General features: G+C 39.6%; 1 protein-coding gene across 1 annotated transcript; it reads right to left on the reverse strand.

Moving 5' to 3' along the window:
* Positions 1–18,176: 18,176 nt before the first annotated feature.
* Positions 18,177–18,599, reverse strand: LOC149154401 (uncharacterized). The gene has a single exon (XM_089444135.1). It carries the CDS (start codon positions 18,597–18,599, stop codon positions 18,177–18,179), a length of 423 nt encoding a protein of 140 aa, XP_089300261.1.
* Positions 18,600–19,654: the final 1,055 nt, after the last annotated feature.

The following is a 19,654-nucleotide window of genomic DNA, read 5'->3' on the forward strand; positions in this document are numbered from 1 at the left end:
TCCTCTTGTTCCTCTTCAGGTTCTTATTCTTCCTCTTCAGGTTCTTCTTTTGCCTCCTCTTCACTATCTTCTTTTGCCTCCTCTTCAGGTTCTTCTTCTTCCTCTTTAGGTTCTTCTTCTGCCTCTTCTTCAGCACTAGAGGTATTGTCCCTATCATATTCAAGGGCTTGTATTTCAATCACAACCTCTCTGTCCATGTATCTAAATGTGGACTATGGAATGGCGATTCTGAGATGGCTCAAGGCATCCTCTAGTATTAGCTTAATAAGTCCATGGTGTGCCAATTGTTGATGTTTTCCCTCTTGGACTTTTAATCTCATGTCTATTATTGATTGCAACAATAAGTAGGGTATATTGAATCTTCTATTAATCAATATCCCCTCCCCAAATATCAAATCATGGAGGAGTCTAAATTAATAGCCATAGACTATACTGAGCGTCCCTTCACAAGAGATATATTTGAGAATATGATATCTCACCTCATTCAAAGGGTAGGGAAAGCTTTCCCTTCTTATCCCATTTTTTTCCTCAATTGGCTCTTCATCCCTTAAGAATATTTTTTTCTTTGCAAAAGTGTTTGCAGCCTTATCCTCCTTTCTCCATGGCATCCCTTGAGCAAGTATAATGATTCTGCTAATTACTTCAAGAGTAACTATAACTGATAGTCCTCTTACCACAATAATAGAAATGATTCTAGCCTAAGCGTTAAGTGTCATGGAAAATTATTGAGCTACATCATCATCATACCCTCTAAGCAGCTCAAATAATCACAACCAGTTATGTCTTCTAAATATTTCTACCACAGGGGGATGGAGGTGTATCCTAGATGTTTCTATGGGTTCCCTTTTCTTAAACCCTCCTGTCATGTTTCTTTTCTGGTTGGCTAATTGTAGGGAGTTTGGTAGCTAGACTTATTTTTTAGGGTGACTGAGGGTGGTGGATGGTTGTAGTTTCTCCCTGTCTCCACACAACTTTCAAAATGTTCATAATTCTTTTAAAACTTCGAGGCCCATTGTAATCACTTAAGAACTCAAACTGTTTTGTACCTAGATATCAATTTAAAGCATAAGAGATATGGGCCACCTACCTTTCATTGTGATGCTTTGGATGAGGAGAATTTTTTAGCAACTGGGCCATATGCACCTCCTTTTAGTGTTCTCTATGAATTTCCACTATTTCCTATAGCTTTGTGCATTTGCTATAGTTGTTGTTTCCTGTAGGGTGGTTGAAACAAGTTTTCGTCCTCGATGGATCTCTAAGTTGGTCCTGGTCCTCTTTGATTTCGAAATGAACAAATAGTGCATGAGAGTTTGGAATATTTTCTTTTTATGGTTGATTCCTTGGAGCATTGTATTGGCTGGCAGTGTACGAGATTTCCTCTTTGGGACCGTTGGCCTACCATTAGTTATCATGCACCCTCTCCTTGTAATCATCACCCACTCTCACACAACTTAAATCGATAAGCTTTTCAACTCATTCTTCTTGATGTGATGTTTCCACATGTCAGGCTGACTAGGAGTTCACTTTTTGTTTTCGAGCTGAGGTTGGCCATGTTAACTGACCACCTCCAACTTATAAAATCGACTTTTTCATATTCCTACACTTTTTACTATATCGTACTTAGGGAATAATGCAGATTAGTTTCCATACATGTGCCTTCCTTCACTTGGTTGTTGCATGCTGGAGGATAACTTTTTTTTGCTTCTTTTTGTTTAGGTCAGTTCTTTTCCTTCGTCATTTTTTTGTATATTTCTTCTTGTTGATGTGGTTGTCCTCTTTGTTCTTGTGTGCATGTGCTTGGTATTTTTGTTGCTATTGTTGATATCTAGATGGGATTCATAGTGTTTGTAGGGGTTTTGGAGCTCTTTTATTTCATTGGTTCTTAAGCAGAATGCATGGAGAATTGTTGTTGTGAGAGCACAGGCTATTAGAGGGTTTCGTGTAGTTACTACATGAAATCCTATGGCTGCCTTTTTCATCATTTTATCTTTCCTTTTCTTCACTTGGAGGAGGAATGGGTGGTGATGTAGGAGTGGAAGGATGGCAGTGGAGGATATGGAGTGGTATGTGAGTGAGGCCAGTGAAGGCATGGACCTTGGACTCTCTTTTTCTATTTTTTTTTGTAATTTTTTTTTATTTTTCTTAGTGGTTTTTGTTTTCTTATGGACACAGAAGGTAGCATGGTCATGAGTTGGTGTTGGATGAGAGGTAGTGAGGTGTATGGTCCCCTCTTTCAACCTATAAGAGGCCTGTAGCATCACTTCCCAATTGGAATTTCATTCTTGTAGAGTTTCAGGACATCCTGTAGTAACTACAGGAAATCCTATAGAAGTCAGAAAACTGCATAAAATCTGGTTTTTGATACCTAGAAGTGAGGATGGATGATGGAGACCTAGTAGGCATGGGAGATATGAAGTGAATGAAGGAAGAATGGGGTGTTTCTTTGATTGTTTTGCTCTTAACTCTGACTCCTTTGTTTCCTTTAAAAACTAGCAAGAATCACATGATTTTATTAGTGGGCAGGTTTGAGATCCCTGCCATGTCATTTTGTTTTTTTTCTTTCCTCTTTTTTTCTAAAGACACATAGGTTGCCTCAAAGGATGTTTTCAACATGTCTGCCTTCCCTACGTGCCTTAAGGGAGGTTTTCATCCAGGGATCTTTTTTATTTTCCTTTTTTCACTCTTGGGCTACCTCAAGGAGGTTTTCAACCCAAAAGTTGGCCTCAAGTGCCTCATAGAGGTTTTCACCTAGGTCCCTCATTATTTTTCCCTCTTTTTTTTTTTCTTTTTCATTTTTTTCAAAAAATAAAATAGTCTTCAAGGATTTGGTGAGTTAGAAAGACACTTCCAAGCACACTCACTTCCTTACTGATGGTATTGATGAACTCTTCCCTTGACAGAGGTATTTTATAGGCTTTCAATCTATATCCATTGAATAGCAAGGGGATACCTTCTTCATCAATGGTCCTTATTTGCACAACCCCGCATTTCTCTATCAGAATGGGCCCAGCCACCTAGTCATCAATTTTCCTTTGAAGTCCTTGAACCTAGATTCATAAAGCAGAGCCCAATCACCTTCTTGAAAAAAAAAATCTTTGATGCTTTTGTCATGCCAAAACTTTATTTGTACTTGATTCACTTATGTGTGTAGGAGGGCCTACATCTTGAACTCATCTAAATAATTGAGCTAGAGTAGCCTCTTTTGTTTTGCCTTTATAACATCCAACTCCAACTGTGCTGCCATTCTCAAAGTGTTGTACTCAAACTCAATGGAGAGTAGAGCCTTCTTCCCATATACCAAATCATAAGGGGTGAAGCTAGTGGTTGTCTTCCAGGTTGTCTTATAGGCCCAAGTGGCCTCCACTAGTCTGTCTGCTCAATCTTCTTTGCTGCTTCTCATAACCTTTGTGAGAATGGCTTCTAATGCTCTATTGGTAACCTCTACTTGTCCATTGACCTAAGGATCATAAGCAGTTGACTTCCTATTCTTGATCTTATGCTGACACAACAAATTTCCAATTAGGTGTGAGGTGAATTGAGTGCCCTGATAAGTGACTAGCTCTCTAGGGTACCCAAACTTGTAAAACACATTCTCCCTTAAGAACTCGGCAACTTTCTGTTTTTTTGCTACCTTGACAGCCTTGGTTTCAACTCACTTTGTCAAATAATCAGTGCACATGATTATGTACTTTTTTTGCCCTAATGGTGGATCAATGGGCCCAATGAAATCTATGCCCTACTTTTCAAGTGGCTCAAGAGTCACTTGAGGTTGAAAAGGAATTTCATCCTATGAGTAGGTTCCCCATTCTTTGGCACTGGTCACATCGACTGGTGTATCTTCTTGCATCTTGTGGAGAGTGGGCTAGTAGTAGCCAGCTTGCAATACCTTGGAGGCTATCCTCTTGGCTGCAAAGTGACCTCCACAAGGCCCATCATGATAGTCCAAAAAGATGTCAAAGGATTCCTCCTCCCTGACACATCTCCTCAAAATTTGATATCGGCCTAGCTTGAAGGGATTTCCCCCAATCCAAGTGAATGGGGCACTCTTTCTTATAATTCTGCTCTTTTTCGTGGAGGACAGATTTGGACAGAACTATGTAGCCACTAACTAGTTTCCTATGTCAGAAAACCATGGAGAGAGAACTGAAATAGAGAATAAATGCTCTTCTGCCAGTTGATCATCAACCATTCCTTCCTCACCTGCAGGCAAAGTGAATCTAGAAAAGAAATCTGCAACTACATTTTCTCTACCAGGCTTATCAATGATAGTTAGATCAAATTGTTGTAATAAAAGAAACCATCTAATAATTTTGGCTTAACATCAGGTTTGTTCATCATTAGTAGTAGGATGGTTAGTATGTACAAAGGTCTGGTAACAAGTGATGTAATTTCTAAATTTATTCAAGGAATGGACAACAACTAGGAGCTCTTTTTCGATCATAGTATAGTTCAATTTAGCCTTGGACATATTTTTGCTGATGGAAAAAATGGCACAAGGAAACTTGTCATCTATCTAGCCTAGACCTGCTCCTATAGCTTTGTCAGAGGCATCGGCATGGATGTGGAAAGGAAGAGCCCAATTAGGGCCTCAGAATATAGGTGCAGTAGTCAACTTCTCCTTTAGGGCTTCTAGGGACCCTTCGGAGCTTTTTGACTAGAAAATTTCACAGTCCTTGGCAAATAGTCCAAACAAAGGTGAGGCTACTTTGCTAAAGTCCTTTATGAATATCCTATAGTATCCAACTGATCTAAATATTGGGAAAAATTGTTAATGCTATGCAAGCTCCCTCATTAGTATTAAAAATATGTGTTTAGGATCGTCTCAAATTAACCAAAATGTGAAGGATTATGTGTCATGTATTGAGTGTCTTTCATGAGAAATTTATGATATTAATTAGCGGTTTTAAAACACATATACAAGTAAAATGCATAGAAGTAAAACACAACAACTCATAACACAAAGTTGATAGAGGAGTTCACCCCTCCTAGGCTTCATCTCCTTGGACCCGCTTCAATGACTAGGCCCTCTTTGGATTAATTGTCAATTCTCTGATTACATGCACCTGTAGTGCTCCAATGGCTTTGTAACCTACTCCATTGGATTTAGAAGACCCAAAAACTCCTAAAATGCCTCTCCAAGCTCTGTAATTGGACTTCAGCTTATCTAGGCTTGACCTCCTCTCCTCATGGCCCTAGGCTTCCTTAAAACTCAATGTAAAAGAATCACATAAAGAAGTTCTTTTCTTCCTCTACAACCTATTCCATTGTGTTCAAAGCATCTAAATCATCTAGAAATGACACTTTTTGAGCCAAAATTGGTCGAAAACTGCCAAAGCTATGGCTTCTTCAGTTTTTACTAGGAAATCTTCACTAAATCTAGAAAAACTCCAGTTAACTCCGCCAAATTTGGATTTAGCTCCAGATTTGTCGGATCCCCCAAAATCTTCGCCAAAATAATCTGAAATTAATTAGTGATAATCATGTATTAATTAACCACTAAAATCCATTAGCGCATTAAGTTGATGCGGTTAACATTAACTGTTAGCGGTTAAGCTTGGTTTGCGTTCATGTGTGGCAGTGAATGCTAATGGTTTTCACTGCCTAGAAATTAACATTAATTCTGGTGGTTAGCATCTTGTTGGTCACATGCGATGGGTTACCGCTAGCGGTTAATCCCTAAACTTCAATGCATTAAACTGTAAATATAATTTGTGCCCTTAGATTATTAAGAAGCATGGTAGCAGTATAATGGTAATGCTTGGTGCTGGTGTAGGCGAGGTCACGGGTTTGACTCCCCACCTTGCCAAAGAAAATTTTCCATGACCTTTTAGAGGGAACATGGTGGCCTTCGAGCTTACCACGTGTAACCCTCTCATTGGTCCACCTCAAAATGCCATTGATCAATCACATGCTGCCAAATGTCAAGACCCCATTGAGCTACCTGTGGGAATATTCTCTATAATATTATTTTTGCTGACTGTTATGTATGTATGCCTAGTCAGCATCCCAGTCAGTGTGCACCAAAATTTGTCTGTTTAACCAAAAGATCATAACACAATATCTTTCTCATATGAACTCCATTTTGAGTGAAACAAGTTGCGTTGGGATTGTATCGCAGAGATGGATGTGGTTGTTTAGGTTTTGATCAATTCTGATCACTTTTATTTTTGAGCAAATGTTTGCCCCTAATCTAGATTTTGATCACTCCTTCCCACTAACAGGCTTTTGGACCCACAAAAGTTGGTTATCTGATGAGATTTGAATACTCTTCTCCTTCCCAATTTCTATTAATGGATTCTACTTAGAAAAAACTCCATGACAACCACTTGGGTTCATTAACATGCCTTGCCTTGCAAATGGCTTGGCACTTCGACCAATGTTCTCCTTTTGTTGCTGACCCAATCCAACACTTGCTGATTGAACACAATGCTATACCAAAGTGATCCCTCGGTGCTTGGAAAGTTGGTTGATGGCCTTCCCACTGAGAATCATGTTCCTACTTTGCAACACTTGCATTCGATGCAAGCTTCTCCTTGGAAACCACTTTTCTAAGTTAAGCCCATATGAGTGTACTACAACAATGAGTTCCAATATCAGTAATAAAAAGAAAATAAATGACCATTATTTTACCTCCATGGTTCCAAATTCCACATATGGAAGAATGCATTCACCATCTCTTTCGCTTCTTAGTGTCAACACATCAAATCACATTGTAGACCATTTGATGTTTTACAAGGTCTCCAAATTTTTTTAGCATTTTTGTCCACTTTCACTTCTTGATTCCATCATCCTCTAGTATTAACATGCTTCTTATGTCATGATTTGAGAATGAAGGCTAATTATGAGCCTCTTTCTCAAGTGTGGACCTTCCAAAATCCTGCGATATATTGTCACAAGAAACACCATTAACCTTGAAAAATACTCATGCAAGAATATAACTTAATGACCTCTTCCTTTTTCTTCTTCAAACCAACAAATCTCATATCATGTGAACCATCACCATGTACTCTTACCTATTGGTGTATAAACCATCTTGGTGTCTAGTCAATGGTTTGCTAAACACAAGTCGATAAAACATGCTTCTTCAAAGCAACTAACTTTCAAGTCAAGCAAAAACATGTACAACAACTTGATGATTTACAACAATAATTCCACATTTTCATGAAACAATTCGTCACATCTCCATTTCATCTTTGGAGACAAAATCAATTCTTCCAAGTCAAAATAACATACATGTAACAATCAATCGACCACACAAGCCAACACTCATGCATGTGCAGTTGATCAATATTCTCAAGTTGACAACATACATGTTAACAAAGCAATCAACCAATACAAGTCAATCACTCATGCATGTTCAAGCACAATGAAACTATTAAAAATTCCACTGTTCACACACACAAACTCTCATGCATGTATAACAATTCTCAACTCTCTCACAAGTACAATCATAAGTACAAGAATCCCATTGGTATGTATGAGTACTTAAAGAGTTGAAATGACCAAATTTTCTGCAATAAAGTGAGTCAACGTACTGCACTTTCGAACACCTTCCTAGCGTAAACATGCAATTTCAAGAATGCAACATGCATGCAAATTTTAGTTGCAAATTTCCATGTTTTCTGGATCTAAGTGAGTCAACATAACTCTCCAAGCTCTGCAAGGCAAGATTTTCATCAATTATCAAAAGAAATGAAATGCCTTAATTGGTTAAGAAATCTAACCATCTCTTTCCAAAACATTTCAATGGTGCTTCTTTCAGCTGCACTTCATCATGTGTATCATCCTAACCCACATCAATTATGGAATCCTCTTTTCCATTTTTCCAAAAATCTCTCTCCACCTTATTCAAATGTCGTGGATGACTTGTTGGGGGCAATGTCCAACACTTGTCTACAAGATGACCCTACTGATGGTAATGAGTGCAAAATAATTGTATCTTCTTTTCAACATGATTTCCATTATCCAATCGACCTTTGGCTTTCTGTATCTTTTGTTTTGAAAGTTTCTTGTGTATGGCTCTCCTCTTCCAACACCATGAAATAGTATGGTTATTCAAACCACAAAAGGAAGATGTAAATTTTCTCCAAATCTTATGTGAAGATTTACCATGTTTATCATAATCAAAAGAAACTTGATTAAAGGAAGATTTATGCCTTGCACATTCACCCTAGTCACCTTCTTGAAGAGGTGAATTTGATGAGGTAGTGGCACTCTTTGGAATACCAACAATGGTTTTAATGACCTTAGAGATTTAGACATCCTCTTATTTTCCATTTCCACTAGTTGCATGCTTATGAGCATCTTCTTGAAAAGTGGGTATAAAACTTTAGGATTCCTCATGAACACAAACTTCACAAGATTGAGGTAATGAACATGTAATGAAAGTCCTTCTTGGAACACCTTCATGTGCCTCCTTGGATTTGGAGCATTCTCCATCATGTTGTCCATAACCAAGACCCAAATACCTAGGCCTTTCCTCAACAACAATTGGCTCAACTATGCCTTGTGCATGTTTTCCTAACCCTTTACCTTCATATCCCATCTTCATCAATAATTTGGACCCTATTCCTCTAGTGTGTCTTTAAAAAGCACCGAAACATTCATTTTGAGAGGAAATTGAAGATAAACGTGAATTGCATACCTCATTTTCATTAACATACTTGGCTAGGGTTTTCTTGGCATCATGGAATTGAATCTCCACCTCATGCATAAAGAAGATCTCTCTTCTCCTCCTTCATGGCCATCAATTACTCTTGAAGTATAGTGTTCTCCTTCCTATCTTCATTCATCTCTTGCACCATATCTCTCATGATGATAAGCTCTTGCAAAATCTCTTCATCAAAGAGTCTTGCTAAGGAAGACAGATTAGAAACATCACTTGTTGAAGCTGCCATCACACTTGTAATGCATCAAAAATATTCACAAAGCTTTTAAAAGTTTCTCAACAAAGAAGCATCTCCCTTCTTCAGGTTACACACATAAACTTGTACACAGTTAAATTTTCCTTGCACAAATAAAAAACCAATAGCTAATTTTCTAGCTAACCTTGGCAAACCATCTCAGGGTTAAAATGAGCTAACAAGTTTCTTGATACCAACTTGATCTGAATGTTGGGAAAACATATTAATGTTATGCAAGATCCCTCATCATTATTAAATGTATGTGTTTAGGATCATCTCAAATTAACCAAAATGTGAAGGATTATGTGCCAAGTATTGAGTGTCTTTCATGAGAAATTTATGAGATTAATTAGTTGTTTTAAAACACATATACAACAACTAAATTGTAGAGAAGTAAAACACAGCAACTCATAACACAAAGCTGATAAAGGAGTTCACCCCTCCTAGACTACATCTCCTTGGACCTGCTTCAATGGCTAGGCCCTCTTTGGATTAATGGTCAATTCTCTAATGACATAGACCTATAATGCTCAAATGATTTTGCAACCTACTCCATTGGATTTAGAAAACCCAAAACCCCCAAAATTGACTGTCCAAGCTCTGCAATTGGACTTCAGCTGATCTGTTGTAGATCTGATCCAAAAATATACGAGAACAGAAATAAACCCAAGAACAATAAGATTGAAATAGATAGAATTGCTTCTGTATTATCAAAACCCTTAAGGTAGGGCAACACCATACATTCACTCCTTAAGGAAGGAGAGCACTCCACAAGCCATATGCCTGTTCATACAAGAATACTTCTCTTCATATCTCTCCATGTGGAGTCTCTAGCCTCTATATAGGCCTCATACATACAATACCATGCATCATTACCATGGTTCCCTCATACCATCAACTAATACCATGGGCCCATTACCTTATTATTAACTACTTGTGGTCCCTTACATGACATGGGTTAACCACCTTATTTATTACTATGGCCCATCCCATTATTACATTATTACCTTGGGTACCTCCCTTGGTACCCCATATTATCCCCCCTAGGTATATAACATTCCACCCCCCTAAGCATGTTTCGTCCCCAAAACATGGAAAGAACACAAATAATAAGATCTACTTAAAAGAGTAGTCCACTGATACCATGCACATGCATCTAGCCATCCAAGAGAAAGGTGAACTCTCGATCTCATTGTTGCCTCGCTCGCTTGAGATGGAAGTTGACCGTGGCAGCTCTTCTGTGTTGATGTGTAGTGGGTGGATCTTCTCTCCTCGCTATCCGTCATGGGACTACTTGGTTTCCATCTTGATGGTTGTCTTGCGGGGTGATGTGGGTGCTGATATCTTGAAGTTTTAACCGACGATGGCTTTTTCTTTAATTCACCCTGCTGTGGTGCCTGTTGTCGTGTCTTTTTGTCCAATATGACTTCAACCACTGAGCCGTCCTCTGATGTATCAGCACTTGTGGCCTTTTCTGCTTCAGCCTCTATTTGTGTTTGATTATCTATCATTATTAACTCATCATCCGACTCTGGAACATCTTCTGCTTCAGCCTCCTTGGACTCTACCTGCTTATTAATGGAAATATCCTGTAATGTAATTTTCTTCTTTTTATACCATAGCTTTAGGAATTTCTTCTGCACATTAATATTGATAGTACCCACGGATTCCCTCCAAGGATATCCCAAAACAACATTTATGTTATCCATATCTGAAGCATAAAAATCACCATGAAACACATACTTATCCATAGAAAGCTTCAAATCCTTATAGATTTGAACATCCTTATCATCAACCTGTGTATTTTGAATTGTTTTGCTAGGACTTGCAACTTTTTTGCCAAATTAACACTGATAAAATTATGTTTACAACTAGGATTGATAGAAACAATGATCTCCTCTTTCTGAATCAATCCATGAACCTGCAATAAGGATATACTAGTAGGAAATAGACCCACATGTTTCTCCTTATCTTGTTTTCTGGCATGAGACCATCTGTCTAAAAGTAATTTTTCAAATTCTTTATCCGACAAGTCGTCGGACTGTTTGATGTCAAGTGATCTCCACCATCTGTCAGCCTCTTCTGTCAAATTAAGCCGTACCATACCTTTCCAACATATCCAATATTTGGACTTTATTCTTTGTATGAATTCTTCAATAGTAGGACCATCATCTTTTCCTGTAAAATATAGATCGTTGCTAGAAGCCATGAATGGTTTGGAAAAAAAAATTCACTGACTTGGCGAAAATTTGAAAATGTCACAGTTTTGTCAATATTGCTCAGAATCTCTATTATAATCTATTTTTGGAAATGGAACAACCATTCTGCATCTGCCCATGTGATAGAAATCCTGATTTAGACACTGGAATTTCAGATTTGCGCTGCTACTCTCCTGCCGTCACCCAAAATTTCTGCAAAAAGAGCTGATTTTAAATCAGCGATATCTCCCTCATTCGGACTCCGATTCGACTGATTTTTTTTTGAAATCATGTGTTTTTTCACAAAGATTCCAAATCTACAATTAGATCTTGCAGATCTGGCACCAGGACTTCTAGATCTGTGCCACAACTCACTATCCTGAAAATTGTCTGCAACTCCACTGATTTTTTTTTAAATCAGCGATATCTCCTTCATCCGGACTCCGATTCAATTGATTTTTTTTTTGAATTTGGGTATTTTTTCACAAGGAATACAGATCTGCAATTAGATTCTGCAGATCTAGCACCAAAACGTATAGATATGATCTGCAATTTCGCCGCCCCAGAAACCTTGCAAAAATGAAAAAAAAATTCTCCACGGTTTGCCCAAGAAAGTGCTCTGATACCAATTGTTGTAGATCTGATCCAAAAATATACGAGAACAGAAATAAACCAAAGAACAATAAGATTGAAATAGATAGAAATGCTTCTGTATTATCAAAACCCTTAAGGTAGGGCAACACCATACATTCACTCCTTAAGGAAGGAGAGCACTCCACAAGCCATATGCCTGTTCATACAAGAATACTTCTCTTCATATCTCTCCATGTGGAGTCTCTAGCCTCTATATAGGCCTCATACATACAATACCATGCATCATTACCATGGTTCCCTCATACCATCAACTAATACCATGGGCCCATTACCTTATTATTAACTACTTGTGGTCCCTTACATGACATGGGTTAACCACCTTATTTATTACTATGGCCCATCCCATTATTACATTATTACCTTGGGTACCTCCCTTGGTACCCCATATTATCCCCCCTAGGTATATAAGTTTTTTGATACCAACTTGATCTGAATGTTGGGAAAACATATTAATGTTATGCAAGATCCCTCATCGTTATTAAATGTATGTGTTTAGGATCATCTCAAATTAACCAAAATGTGAAGGATTATGTGTCAAGTATTGAGTGTCTTTCATGAGAAATTTATGAGATTAATTAGTTGTTTTAAAACACATATACAACAACTAAATTGTAGAGAAGTAAAACACAGCAACTCATAACACAAAGTTGATAAAGGAGTTCACCCCTCCTAGGCTACATCTCCTTGGACCTGCTTCAATGGCTAGGCCCTCTTTGGATTAATGGTCAATTCTCTAATGACATAGACCTATAATGCTCAAATGATTTTGCAACCTGCTCCATTGGATTTAGAAAACCCAAAACCCCCAAAATTGACTGTCCAAGCTCTGCAATTGGACTTCAGCTGATCTAGGCTTGACCTCCTCTCCTAGTGGCCCTAAGCTTCCTTAAACTTCAACGTAGAAGAATCACAGACAGAAGTTCCTTTTTGCCTCTACAACATGTTCCATTTTTTCAGAGCATCCAAATCATCTAGGAATAACTCTTTTTGAGCCAAAATTGGTCGAAAACGGCCAAAGTTATGGCTTCTTCAGTTTTTCCTAGGAAATATCCACTAAATATGGAATAACTCCGCCAAATTTGGAGTTAGCTCCAGATTTGTCGGATCCACCAAAAGCTCCTCCAAACTAATATGAAATTAATTAGTGATAATCATGGATTAATTAACCAGTAAACTCCATTAGTGCATTAAGCTGGCATGATTAACATTAATTGTTAGCGGTTAAGCTTGGTTTGCATTCACATGCCGCAGTGAATGCTAGCGGTTTTCGCTACCTAATGGTTAACGTTAATGTTGGTGGCTAGCACCATTTTCATCACATGCGAGTGGTTACCACTAGCATTTAATCCCCAAAATTCAATGCTTTAACCTTTAAATATAATTTGTGCCCTTAGACTATTGAGAAGTATGGTAGTGGTATAACGATAACACTTGGTGCTGGTGTAGGCGAGGTCACGAGTTCGACTTCTCGTCATGCCAAAAAAAAAATTGCATGACCTCTGAGAGGGAATTTGGTGGCCTCTGAGCTTGCCACATGTCAACCTCTCATTGGTCCACCTCAAAATGTCATTGACCAATCACGTGATACCAAATGTCAAGGCCCCATTGAGCCACCTGTGGGAATATTCTAGGAATATTACAAGAAATGTTCCCTAGAATATTATTTTTTCTGATTGGATTGTACGAATGCCTAATCAACATCCCAGTCAGCCTGTACCAAAATTCCCCTGTTTGACCAAAAAATCAGAACATGATATCTTTCTCATACGAACTCCGTTTTGAGTGAAATGAGTTGCATTGGGATCGTATTGCTGAGTCAGAGATGATCGTTTAGGTTTTGATCGATTCCGAGAACTTTGATTCTTGAGCAATTTTTTTCCCCTAATCCAGATTTCAATCACCAACTAAGCCCAAGAAATTTCTGACATCCCTATGATTCTGAGGAGTAGGGCCCCTCTTTATGATATAAATTTTATTTGGGTCCACTTGCAGTCCTTCCTAGGATATTGAGCGACCTAGAATAGTCCCTGCATTCATCAATAACTCACACTTCTCAAGAATAAGGGATAGGTTCATTTCAATGCATTTATTTAATACTTTCCCCATGTTAGAGAGAGCCTCCAGGAAATCACACCCATAGGGAGTGAAATCATCCATATAAATTTCTACATAATCATGGACTAGCTCTCCAAAGATGCTCAGGATTGCCCTCTAAAAAGTGGCAAGGGCGTTACATAATCCAAAAGGAAGGACCCTATAAGAAAAGGTACCCTAAGGAAAAGTTAAGGTGGTTTTATCTTGGTCTTTTGGGCTGATCTGGATCTGATTGTAACCACTGAATCCATCCAGGAGAGATAAGAACTTTTTTCTTGCAAGACCATCCAAGACTTGATCAATGAAAGGTAGAGGGAAATGGTCTTTTTTGGTGGCTTTGTTTAACTCTCTGTAGTCCACATAGATCCTCCATTTTCCAATCTTCTTTAGGAGCAGAACCAGAGGGTACACCCACTCACTATCTGAGATGGGGTAAATGAACTCTGCATCCAAGAACTTTTGTAGTTCTTCTTTAAATATGTCTTTGAGGGCTTAGTTCATTCTCCTCTAAGGTTGGCTCACTGGCTTGCAACCTTCCTTGATGTAAATGTGGTGACTACACACTAAAGGGTGCACTCCTTTCATTTTCTTATAACTCCAGGAAAAGGCATCTAGATCCTCTCTTAGCATGTCACATAACTCCTTTTCGCGATGTGCAGAGAGAGAGGGGTTGACTTTCAATGTTATATTTGGACCAAATTCTATCATCTTGACATGAGTAGGACTGGAGTTAGGTAGGCACAAATTAGTCAAAGGGATATCTTCAGCTTTCTTTACTAACTCATTAAGAGACATGGTGTTGGGGGGTTGATTCTGGAGGATTTGATCAATTATGTCAACTTCATCAGGTTTCCCCCCTCCTATAATAGCATCTAGGGTACAAATTGGGTAACATGTGGTAGAGTAGAATTCCTCTTCCTCCTTATCTTCCAACCATAAAGGTAAGTCATGAGGGTACAAGACCAATTGTTTGGAAAAATGCCCATTTTTAATGGTCATATTCCCAACCCTGCAACTTATGTAAGCATCAACAGTGGTTAGTCATGACCTTCCAAGGATGAGAGAATAACCATTGATCTTGGTCTTATGTTAGATAACTAAGAAGTTAGCTGGGTATTCCCAGGAATCAAAGGACACCATCACATCCTTAACAACTCCCTCAGGAGCTACTGTGGATCTGTCTTCAAGTTGCAAGACTGCTTTAATATTCCTTAATGATCCTTGGAGATTTACTTTAAACATAGTCTCCTTAGTCATCACATTGATGCCAGACCAAATATCAATCAAGGTATGGGGGACAATGATACCATCGATGTGCACATCTACCATCGGACATCTAGGGTCTAGATATTCGGGAAAATCACTCGCCCCAACATTAAGTCAAACAGTTGTCTAATGACATTAATGGTAGGGGTTTCTTTCTTTCTCCTCCCAGGATGTTTGAAGAATTTGTCCTTGATTAACTTGTTATATATGGGGACATCCTTGATATCTTGGCAAAGTTGGATTTTAACACTCAATTTTTCAATTCACCTAGAATTTTAGTCTCTTCCAGGGTGTGTTGGCTAGGATGGATTAATCTCTTTGGAAACAGAGGTGGATTGGCTTGAGTAGCACTCTCTTCCTTTTCCTCTTCAAGCTCCTTAAGTGGAGATGGAGTTTAATTATCTGGAAGAAATATTCCAGACTTGAGGTTGATTTCTTGAATTTCCATAACATAGACAGGGTAGGATGTCTCTCCACTATAGACTTGATGTGCGTGTTTGTTGTTCGGGTTTAGATTTGGCTAAGTAGGCATATGAGGTTGCTTAGGTGGAGTAGGCTGAAGGCGTTGTGGTTGAGATGGAGGTGGAGGCAGTAAGCTTGGAGATTGGTTATATGGGTGCCTCCACACCTGTGATGGTGTATTCCACTGAGGTTGCAGGGGAGTATATGGATGAAATGATTGATTGGAAGGTTGGGAATGGTATTGAGGTGAAAAATACTAGGGAGAAGGTGTGGACCATAAAGGATGAGCAGGAGGACACCAAGGGGGAATGGATGCATTCTGGTTAGGGTATTAGTATGAATAAGATGCCCTTGGCATGCCTTGCTAGTATGGTCAAGGTCCTTGAGGCCTTCTTTGGTTGATATAGTAGAGTTGTTCAATAACAACTTCAGTTCCTTGATACAAAACCTTCAATCCATGCATAGAAGAGCACTTGTTTGTGGAGTGGTTCTCCTTACAAATCAAGCAGATCTCTATAAGATTCAATGGACATTCATTTCTAGGGTGCCTCCTGGTGCATCTAAGGCAAAAGACAGCTAAGGCTCTTTCTGCTTCCTCCTACTTCCTCTTGATATGCATGGTGTCCATTTGCAGAGCAAGGGTATGCAACATTCCACTATTAAAGTCCTCCAACATGTTCCTGATTTCACTTTTGATGGACATGTTGGAGGGGGGTGAATTGGCCAAACCTTGACTAGCTATACCCTTCTTTCTGGCTGCCCTAGAATTATTTTTGAAAACTGTCTTGATATCATCATAAGATAACTGGTATATGTCTCCTCCCGACAACTGTTTAGGATTTATAGGAGATATTCCAGATAAAATTACAGACACTCAATAATATATTCTATTCATATTGAATGAGGAAATTACACACATATTTATACAATCAATAGTCTTAAGATAGGAATGCTATCTTAGACATACAGTAGTGTGGTTGAGAGATTCTCTCAACCACACACTAAACTAGGAGAAACTAAATTCCTATTATGTAGGAACAAACTCCTCAAATGGAGAATTACAACCATAGACAAGTAGGAATTAATTATTTCCAACTCCCCCCCTTAATGACTACTTGTCATGATAGTCAAATCCACCACCATCAGGTGAATTGCATGTACAAAACCTCCAAAAACACAATCTGCCACCCTCGGACAGATCCACAACTTCTCTGATCCCGCGGATCCCCTTGAAGGTGAATTGGCGCGATCCTGAACGAAAAACCCGCGCCCATTGGCGCGATTAATGGCCTAACAGACGTGCCAGTTGGCCTTCCTGGCACTGCTGTCAGCGCGAAAAACACGCCAATCCCCTTCTACTCAGAAAAAATCATCTGAGTCCGAGCCAGGTGTTCTGCAGTCCACCTACTCAATTGAGCACAAAGCTCTCATGTACACACATCCACAAAGGCAAAATATTTGCTCAACTTGTCAAACAACGCATTGACATCCACGATTCCAGCCACAAAGGCACCTCAAGCCACATAGGCGATTCAGCCACAAAGGCAAGCTGGCCACAAAGGCACCTCAAGCCACATAGGTGATTCAGCCACAAAGGCAAGCTGGCCACAAAGGCACTTCAGTCACAAAGACTATATAGATGGTTTCTGTCTCACCACCAACCATTACTTTACAGTGAAAAAAGATGGTTTCAGGCTGACCATAAACCATTACAAAGTGGTTTTAAGATCACCACGAACTTTCAGATGCCTTTAAAAATCTTACATTTGATTCCACATTTTGGAGTTTCTGGGTACATACAATGACTATTACAATAACATGCTAGGGAGTCTATTCCACAAGCCACACAAACTCAAACAAACATCTACTTTGTTGTCCACCATAAATGTTGTCACTGCTGCTTTGCCTCATCTGTTCATTGTTCACATCTTGGGCATCCTTGTCTGTTCAAATAACTTCTTGGAACTCCATGCTTAACTTTGTCATTCGTTAGAGTTGCAAATTCTAACAAAATAACTTTACCTAAATTGAGTTAGCTAAGCTCAATAAGAGCACACTAATTTTATCCATCATTCTAAGACATTAAAAAAATAAAATTCAATTTCTCTATCTCTGCAATCTGATAAATTCTGAAGCCCAAGTGCAACATTGAACACCATTCCAGCTCTAAGGACTTGCACTGTCATGCCTATGCAATGTACTCAACCCGTCACCAACAACCCTCACAATGTACCCACGATTTGACCACACAGGCAAGCGGGCACCACGACTCAGCCTCCCAAGCGAAGGCACCACTAATGAGCTTCCACTGCACTCGAATCTCAATAGTGATAGGTCTGCACGCAGACTCACAAAGCTGCTGCTCCTCTACGATGGGTAGATTCACCACCGCCTGATCTAGAGATCCGCCAACATATACAACCAAAGTGATCGCAGGTTGCGAGTTCAATCGCTCTGGTCTACAAAAATCCCAAAGAAATATGGATAGCATGGAAGAGTAAAGCTCGGAAAAATGGGTTCCGCAATATCTAGATGGTGAAGAGATACCAATGGCGTGATTGGATGTGCAGTAAGCAATCCAAAGAGGTTACCGTATATATCAAATTAGTGAAAAACCAGGCTCCTTGGTCAATGGTATACCCAGCTCCGCCATGCAAGCTTGTATTCTGTCATCACTTGCAAACAAGCCCGGATACCTCTGAATGCAACCATCCTGCATTGATTCCAATGCTTTGGCCAATGGATAGCTGATGGCAAACCCACCACCTCCATAAGCCATATTATATGAAAAGTATATATTCTGCAGGTGACTTTCAGACAGGCTGCCAATGTAGTACATCTGTCTGTGATCATACTTTGACAGAACAGTCACCAAATTGTCAGGCACAAACACTGTGTCATCATCTCCCATGACAAACCAGTGAACATCAGGAAGGCCCAATCTGAAAGTTTCCGAGATAATCCTAGATATCCGAAGCGCCGAACGATGGCCCTGCTTGTTGGTATACTTTAAATGAGACATATTACCACAGTTGGAGCGAATCAACATTTTATTCATGCCTTTCTTCAAACCCAAACACAATCACCGGCAAACGCCCCAATTGTTTCGTCAATTTCACCAATTCGAAAGTGGCGTTTATCCCCTTTGCGAACGCGTAAATCTCATCCTCGTTAATAATCTGTAGCATCCTGACCTGCCTGAACCAAACCTAGATCAATCATTCTGTCAACAGCGTCCCCAAGCGGCCCCGCCGTTGTCACTGCTATGGCTCCAGCCTCTTCTGCGATTCGAGCCTGCCTGGGATTATTCACATTGACGATCACACCACCCCCGAGCATCTGGGTCAAGGTAACTTTCATAGCATATGACGAAGATTTCTTCGAATCGCTGCTCCCACTTTCCAGCAAGGCCACTACACAGGCATTTCCACTCCCAGACATTGTAGGCACAGGTTGGGCGTTCGAAACTCGCAAAGAATTTTTCGAAGAATTGGATTTCTCACAGAAATGGCTTGAATCTTCAAGTTGGCCAACAACGAACTGTAGGTTCTTAGAGGCTCACATCAATGGCTCTCCATGCTCGCCTACATTGACTATCCGAGAGTCGAGTGTAGCAATCTTGTATTCAGGTTAATGTTGTTGGAACACCACTACGCCAACAAATAGGACTACGACCATGCTTCTGTGTTTACTCAGCCTCCTTCGTGAAGGCACCACTGACAGCCACAGGATCTTGGCCTCAAACAAATACAGGCAGCTGCATAAAGTGGATCCAATTACCAATCTTCCCCTTTAGCACTATACAAGATTTTCCACACCACGGGTAATCGCAGATTCAAGCAATTAGAAGAGGTGCAATATACCTCATCACCGATCCCTGATCTGCCACTCTCCTCGGGTAATCAATGTCTACCGAGATCTGTTTTGTCGTGCTGAGGGAGGACGAGCAAAACAATCACCCACAAAGACTACCCAATTCAATGGGCTATTGCTATTCCAATTTAACGGATCCATTCGCAGGAACAAGCCACAACTCAGACGATTGCTGCTCCACGAGTCAACCTCCACGAGATCCAC

This window comes from Pinus tabuliformis, chromosome 9, assembly GCF_031772625.1.
Source record: "Pinus tabuliformis cultivar Carrire ecotype Pingquan chromosome 9, CPIR1, whole genome shotgun sequence".
NCBI classification, from domain to species: Eukaryota; Viridiplantae; Streptophyta; class Pinopsida; order Pinales; family Pinaceae; genus Pinus; species Pinus tabuliformis.

Excerpts from the sequence above, each read along its gene's own strand:
- LOC149154401 (XM_089444135.1), bottom strand. The coding sequence starts at position 18,599 with ATGTCTCATTTAAAGTATACCAACAAGCAGGGCCATCGTTCGGCGCTT.